General features: G+C 33.6%; 1 protein-coding gene across 1 annotated transcript in view; it reads right to left on the reverse strand.

Annotated features, from left to right (window-relative positions):
* Nucleotides 1-2,041: 2,041 nt before the first annotated feature.
* LOC118750952 overlaps nt 2,042-8,631 on the reverse strand; it is a gene marked incomplete at its 5' end in the record, with an annotated part of 13,167 nt that continues 6,577 nt past the window's right edge. The window contains one exon of the mRNA XM_036485705.1: nt 2,042-2,047. Coding sequence (XP_036341598.1) covers nt 2,042-2,047 — 6 coding nt within the window. The remainder of the gene's footprint in view (nt 2,048-8,631) is intronic.

The raw sequence follows: 8,631 nt of genomic DNA on the forward strand, positions 1-8,631 counted from the left end.
TGTTAATGTTAGAAAAATATTTTCCAAATAGGCATTAATTGAGCAATAAATAAATAAATAAAATTTAAAAATTTAAAATTTTAATTTCCGAAAACTTCCTATTCTATGCAAAATGTCGTGGTGGGAAAAGATAGCAAATAGCATTCTGATAGCCATTACGGGATATGAAATAGGAAAGGAAACATCAGAAAACACAGACAATAGGATAGTTAGATACGAACCACCGGCGGAGGTAGAAACAAACAAAGTTTCAAATAATCCAGATATTTGGTTAAGTGGTTTCGCTTGCATACTCATGCTATTGATCATCGCAGTAGCCCTAAAATTGAAGAGTTATATTAAAAACAAATTAAGAAGACTAAATAACGTCCAAGAGCGTATCTAAAACTCCAATTTTACGCTCGCTTCCCTGTCAGCATTGCAATAAATGGGCAAATGGGAAGAACTTTATCAGACACTTATAGAAGAAAAAGCTTCCGCAGAAAAATCCTACAAGTGTATAAACAAAAACATAAAAATAAAAAATGAAACTGTGTTGAAGCACCTCACGACAATATTAGATTCACTGAATAAATTAGGAAAGGCCGTACGTAATAACCAATTAACTAGCAGTCACCAAATAGAAGCAAACCAAATATTTTCAACTGTTAGAGACAAATTAGTATCCTCACTAGCAAGATATAATATTGAGGTAACCATCCCAACCTCATTCGAACAAGAAATACAAATAGACTTCAATATCTTCCTATTGGAGAACTCATCCGATTTAGAAGAAGACAAGAAAATTGAAAATCAAACAAAAACTTTGCAAATAGGAAACGTCAAAATGGCACAATCAACAGTAGAATTCATTAAGACAGCCTCATCAGTGCTACCAGAGTTTGATGGTAAGTTGGAAAATCTGCACAGCTTTCTAGACGCTCTTGATATCTTGGAACAAATCAAAGATAATCATGAAGCTCTGGCGACAACTATGATAAAAACCAAGATAAAAGGTACAGCAAGAAATTACATAAGTAATGAGAATTCAATTCCAGAAATTAAGTCAAAATTGAAATCTACTATTAAAGGCGAATCAGTAGAAGTTTTGACAGCAAAACTCCTGAACGTACAACAACGTAGTAAAACCGCAAATCAGTATACTACAGAAATAGAAAAAATTACCAGGTCACTAGAAGGAGCATATATCTCGGATGGACTAAACCCAGACTTAGCCACCAGATATTCAACACAGGCGGCTGTCAAAGCTATGTGCAAGAATTGCTCCAACGAAAAAGTAAAAATGATAATGCAAGCTGGCACATTTACATCAATGAATGATGCCATCTCTAAATTCACCAATAGCTGCACAGAGATAACGGGTAGTTCAAATACAATCCTGAGCATACGACAACAAAATCAATACCGTGGTAATTTTCGCAGTGGTCACCGAAATAGCAGCTACGGAAGTTATCAAGGTAGAAGATTTAGACCACAGCCCCGATACAACATCAATTTTAGACAAAATAACAACTCGCAAAGAGGATCATCAACTCAAAACAGAAACAGAAATTTTATACAGACTCGCAATGTACGTAATTGCACCCAGCAGGAAAACCAGCAAACTCTACTTCAACAGTAAATAACAAAAGAGTACGTGTACTTAATTTACACCTAAACAGCTACATATCTACCAAAACTTCTCTAAATAACAGTATTTCAACTCTCTTGATAGACACAGGATCAGATATATCTATTATAAAAAAGGGACAAATTGATAGCAATATCACCATTAATACTTCACAGATTACTGATTTGAAAGGCATTGGTCAAGGAATAACAAGCACACTAGGTACGGTCACAACAGACTTGAAAGAAGACGATCTATTAATTCAACTCAAATTTCACATAGTAGAAGATAATTTCCCAATCCCGTGTGATGGAATTATAGGTTTAGATTTTATAAAAGAAATATAATTGCATTATAGATTATGGCAAAAATGAAGACAGATAATAATCCATATGACAAATAGACCAGCTATTAATACAATTACAATCCCCGCTAGGTCTGAAGTAATTCGGCAAATCAACGTAAAGACTAATAATTCGGCACTTTTTATTCCCCATCAGAAATTAGCTGAAGGTATTTTCATAGCAAATACAAATACAAATAAAGACCAAACTTTTGTTAGAATCATTAATACCACAGATAAAAACGCAAGTATTCAGCATTACAATATCAAAACAGACAATTTAAATAATTACATGTTAATCCAAGAAACAACAGAAAATAAAAATAATAACAAAGAAAAATTAAAAAGATTAGTTAAGAATTTCCCACAATTTGCTAGCCAACAATTAACGACATTATGTTCAGAATACATAGACATATTTGCATCAGAAGCAGAACCCATATCTTCTAATAATTTTTAATAAACAAAAATTACGTATGAAAGCTGACAACCCAGTCTATATAAAAAATCACAGATTACCACAAGCACACAAAGGTGAAATAAGTAAACAAATCAACAAATTAATCAAAGATGATATAATAAACGATCTATGTCAGAATACAACAGCCCAATTTTATTAGTACCCAAAAAGTCATTACCAGGAAATACAGAAAAAAGATGGAGATTAGTCATTGATTATAGACAGGTAAATAAAAAATTAGCAGCAGATAAATTTCTACTTCCAAGAATCGACGACATTCTAGATCAATTAGGAAGAGCAAAATATTTTTCATGCCTGGACCTAATGTCAGGTTTTCACCAAATAGAATTAGACTCAGACTCCAGAGATATAACATCGTTTACAGCAGACGATGGTACATACCGATTTAAAAGATTACCATATGGCCTAAAAGTAGCCCCCAATTCGTTTCAAAGAATGATGACTTTAGCGTTCGCAGGTCTGCAACCTTCACAAGCATTTTTATACATGGATGATTTAGTAGTATTAGGTTCCGAAAATCACATGATGAAAAATTTACAAGATGTGTTCTCAACTTGCAGAAAATATAATTTAAAGCTGCATCCCGATAAATGTTTATTTTTTAGTCAAGAAGTTACCTATCTGGGACACCGGTGCACAAGTAAAGGAATCCTACCAGATCCAAATAAATTCGAAATTGTTCAAAATTACCCAACACCCCGAAATGCGGAAGAAGTCAAACGATTCGTTGCATTCTGTAATTATTACCGAAGATTCGTACCAAATTTCACAGAACATTCAAGAATTTTAACTAGACTTTGCAAGAAGAATGTTCCCTACGATTGGACAGAAGAATGCCAACATGCTTTTGAATATTTGAAGAAGGCATTAATTAGTCCAAATCTTATTTCAGACCATACGTTTATGGCAGAAAATTTTTAATTAAAACGGACCATCGACCTTTAACATACCTTTTCTCGATGAAGAGCCCCTCATCAAAATTAACAAAAGTTAGATTAGATTTGGAAGAATATGACTTTGAAGTAGAGTACATAGCAGGAAAATAAAATTATGTAGCAGACGCACTATCCCGAATCAATATTACAAACCTTAAAGAAATGTCAGTGGAAGCAAGCAAAATACTAAAAGTTACCACAAGATCAGAAATTAGAAAACCAGCCAGTAATAATAATAGCAAAAAAGAAATTAAAAGTCACAAAGAGAACCCTATAATATATGAAGCGCTAAATAAATTTGAAGTAAAAAGACATGTCGAGCTCGTTTTCGATCCTCCGAAATTATATTTTAAAAAAGGAAAGCAAATTTGTAGCACTATAGATACAAGCAACCTAATTGTTGAGGATAAGATTGACTTCGGACAATTCTTTACCAGGCTTGCAAAACAAGCCGGCAATCTAGGACTTGTAAAGATACAGTTGTCCTTAGGGGACAAATTGTTTGAATATAATTATACTCGAGTAGGCAAATTTATAGAAGTAGGTACCAAGGTTCTCAAAAATTTAACAATTGCATTAACCCCAGAAGTTGTGCATGTGACAAATGTCGCCAAAATTAAAGAAATTATGCATAAATATCATGACGATCCTGTTTTTGGTGGCCACCCAGGAATAAATCGCATGACAAACAAGATCAAACAGAAGTTCAGCTGGAAAAACATGAAAAATGACATAAGAAAATACGTAAAAAATTGCATCCATTGTAAAACAAATAAAATTAATAGACATATCAAGGAACCAATGACAATAACGGAGACACCTCCGAAGGCCTTTGATATTGTACAAATCGATACAATCGGACCATTACCGAAATCGATACACGGAAATGAATACGCTGTTACTATTATATGTGACTTAACTAAATACCTAGTTACAGTGTCAGTTCAGAGCAAACATGCTGTAGCAGTTGCTAAAGCTGTATTCGAGCATTTTTTTCTGATTTATGGTTGTATGAAAACGATCATAACGGATATGGGAACCGAATATAAAAACAGTTTAATTGAGGAACTGTGCAAACTTCTCAAAATTGAGCATAAAACCTCAACACCTTACCACCATCAAACGCTGGGCACTGTCGAACGCAGTCATAGAACATTTAATGAATACATGCGTACTTACATATCCATTGACAAAACTGATTTGGATGAGTATCTCAGATATTTTTCGTATTGCTACAATACGACACCATCCACAGTTCACGGCTATTGCCCCTTTGAATTAGTTTTTGGAAAAACACCCTGGACTTACGAATTTTTACAAGAAAGTGTCATTAGCCCAGTATATAACCATGAGGCGTATGACAAAGAAATTAAATATAGGCTACAAATAGCACAACAAAGAGCTAAGAAGTTAGTACAAGAAACCAAGAAAAACAAAAAATCAATTATGATATAAATAGCCCCAGTAAGGAAATAAATATAGGAGATTTAGTATTAGTTAAAGATGAAGCAGGTCATAAGTTAGATAGTAAGTATAAGGCACCCTATAGAGTAAAGAACATTGATAAAAATAACAATTTTACTGTAGTTCATCATAGAATAGAAAGTAGCGATAGAAAAAATAAAGATAAGGAAATAATAGTTCACAAGAAAAGGCTTAAAATACTATGACTTTAAATCAATAATATCAAACACTTAAATAAACAAAAACATTCCAATTTACTTATAACTCTTACTAAGTACTCATAACAAAAAAAATTAATTTAATTTCTAAAAAATGTAAAGAATGAAAAAACAAAGTCAGCATAATGGGTACATATGTACGTAAACAAACAAAAATAAAAAAAAAAACTACATAAACCAACAAATTTTTTTTTGCGACATCAAGTTACCATTATGTCATAACTTAGAAAGACAATTGAAATTCAGTAAAGAATAGCCATGGATCATTGGTGCACAAATTATCCATGGCCATTCTCAAAAAAATGGGAGATGTAACATGCATTTGAAATCCGTTTCACTTTCACTATATCCAATTGTCCAATATATACATATAACACATATGCAGACCACACACGCAGCAAATTATTAATAACCCATATATTCATTTGAACTCAGCTTGAGTTCTTGCATTGCTGCACTCATGTTACATATTGGTTTATATTAGTCAATCAGTCATATGTAGGTCACTGAAATATGCTGACTTGTATATATGAAATTATGTACATTTAGTTTGTAAGTATTAGTGTAATTAGGTATAAATAACATTTGTATAAAAGAAAATACTTTTCAAATAAATAATTCAATTCTGTCAAACAGCCATTGTCTGCCCTTGCGACTTATTTATTTTCATCGCGAAAGCCAAACTTATCGGAAATGCCTTTTCAAATGTATTGTAGATTCTTTGGTGGATTTAAGTTACGATAAAGGATGACTGGTGAACCATTTTTCAGAAGACGTTCAAGAGACGAAGAATTCAAAAATTCAATCGGAAAATTGACGGCCTCGTTATCATCAACAATGGTGTCGTTTTACTTAAAAGTCATCAGATCGACTGGCAAAAAATGTTGTATTTGACAGTTAAGTTCGTCAACATCGGCATTTTTGGCTGCTAAAATTGCGCGATTACTGAGCCAAGTAATTATTAAGAACATCTAGAAATACACTCCCAATTAGTTCGTTTTTTGAATGAACAACAGAGCAGAAATAGTCTAGTAATTCGACACATTGCGTATTTGGATGCAGTTCGATTTTACCGTTTCCAATATCCAGTAATTGATTTGAAAGTACGCAGATATTGCAGAAATAAGCAGATAGTAGTAAAGTACAGTACAGCATCACCTAAAACCATGCTCTGACCGACATCGAAAACATGTTTTCGTTGCTAAAACTGGTTTTCGACTTAAAACTTGTGTTTTCGTCCATGTAAAATCTGTCAAACGAAAACCAGTTTTCGCTGAAAACTACTTGAAAACTCACGTTCCACTCATTCCAATCGGTGTTTTCACTAGTTTTTTTTCGATTATTTATCGAAGTGGAGATCATATTTTATCATCTTTAATACGCCATTTCGGATTTATTGTTAATTAGCTGGCAAAAGTAAAATAAGATGAAAGTAAGAGGTTACTAATGAAAAGAAATTTAGGGAAAAGCATTTTGGTTATGTTTTTGTGTAGCAAAACTGTAATCATAGGATGTAAGAAATGTCAACGAAAACATTAACAGCCGGTGTGAACAGCCTTCAGCCCACAATCCCAAAACACGTTTTCAAAGTGTTTTCGTTGTCGGTCAGAACATGGTATAAGAGTCGGTTGTTTCTGTTTAAATCTTGCATAGTTCTTTGGAATGCCTCCATAGAATATATTTGACTCATAGGGCCGTTTTCACCATCTCTGTTTAACACTAATCTCCAGTTAAACATCGTTACCGACGTTACTGACTCCATACATATAACAGTGGGTCGATAACGTCGGTAACGATGTTTAACTGGAGATTAGTGTCAACCAGAGATGGTGAAAACGGCCATATTGCACTCGTCCCAATAGTGCTGTAAAACCATCGATATCAGTATATCCAGTAAAAAAAACTGTGGTGAAGTCCTTTACGGGGAGAAAGTTTCCAGAGGGGAAATTTTCGGTAGCACAAAGTTTCTTACACGCACGGTTGCTTTTCATCACTAATGAAATAAACTTAAAAATTTATTAGAATAAAGTTTCGTTTAGTGCATCAATTTTACGAATAAACACAAATATACGGATTTACTTTAATAAATAAATATCAAAGAAATTTTAAAGCCACCGTTTTATGATAAATTTGTTACAAAATAACATTGCTTATCAAGAATGATAGAATAAAAGATTGCGCCGATCAGAGAGGATTTTTGAGAATAACTTTTGTGTGACGTCACACTGGCGCAATTGCGGGAGAGAAATGCCAAAACGTGAGCAAGAATGGAAGAAGAAGAAAAAATTTTGCAAGGAAAAACGTAAACAAGTTGTACCAGTGTGACGTCATGCAAACAACGATTCGTTAACGAAATTCGTTAAGAGAGGAATAGCGGTCCGAGATCGGCGCAACCTTTGTATTCTCTCAATCGTGATTGCTTATCGGAACGCTCTATCGCTCAAAAGTTGGTTTTGGTACAAAAACAGCCCTGGCCCTTGTTGTTCCTGTATCGCATAATAACAGACAAAGAAAAAGTAATTTATTTACCAAATTTATAAATATGTTTGATGTAAATATATTTGTTTTAGGTACATAGCAAGGTGAAAGTTTCGTGCAAATTTGAGCACTCGACATTAGGGCATCATTGATGGAATTCAAGAGCTTCATATTTGTACTGCGTCCTAGATTAGCATTTTACTTGCATTACAAAATATATCACATATAAATATGTATATCACGCCGAACGAGGGAAAAAGTATACTTAAATTATAAAATAACTCAATTATATTGCAAAACGTATACAAATTCACGCTTTTGTTTTGGTTTTCTAGCTCAATAATAATGCTCTCAGCGATGCATTTTCTGTTTACGAAAATCTTGTATGATATTCTCCAAAATTAGCTCCGAGGAACTTAAAGTGAAACACCTTACAGCCATGGGCGTAGCCAGGTAGGGGCTGGGGGGGTCTACGGGCCCCCCCTAACTTCCAACTGTTTGCCTATATATTCAAAAATAGTACCACGAAATGCTTGATTGATAATTTCGGCCCCCTAACTTTCAAGGTTTTTCCTACATATATACAGTATAACAAATTATACTCCCAACGCTAACAAAATAATTAGTAAATTAATTTCAAAAGTGGATATGTGGATCATCCGGTTCGGTATCAAGTTATTCTCTCTAACTTCAAAGCACTCCACTTAAAAAGGATAAAAATCTGGCTGCAGTCGACAATGAGCAAAAATAGTTCAATTGTTTATTACTTTGTCTTTAGGGCTGTGTCTTTTCTAAGCGTACAACGAAAGTTTTGTATCACATAACCAATCTGAGATTAGGTGAACAGCCAAGACGTTTACTTCTTAAGTGTGACAAAACAAAATCAAGTAATATATTTAGCATAAATGAATACACCAGCATACTCAAAATGTTCAATACGTCCTCATATTTACACATACCTATGTATATGATTTAAGAGAAAATATTTCGCTGCAAAGCAATGGTTATAAATTGTTAGTTTACCTTACAAAATTGCGGAGGAATATTTATATTTTGAATAGCGTCTGGTCCGGCTATTTGGTTTACTGTACAGGTATGCAGAG

The sequence above is a fragment of the Rhagoletis pomonella genome, unplaced genomic scaffold (assembly GCF_013731165.1).
Source record: "Rhagoletis pomonella isolate Grant_MI unplaced genomic scaffold, Rhpom_1.0 Rhpom_scaffold_00470, whole genome shotgun sequence".
NCBI lineage: Eukaryota > Metazoa > Arthropoda > Insecta > Diptera > Tephritidae > Rhagoletis > Rhagoletis pomonella.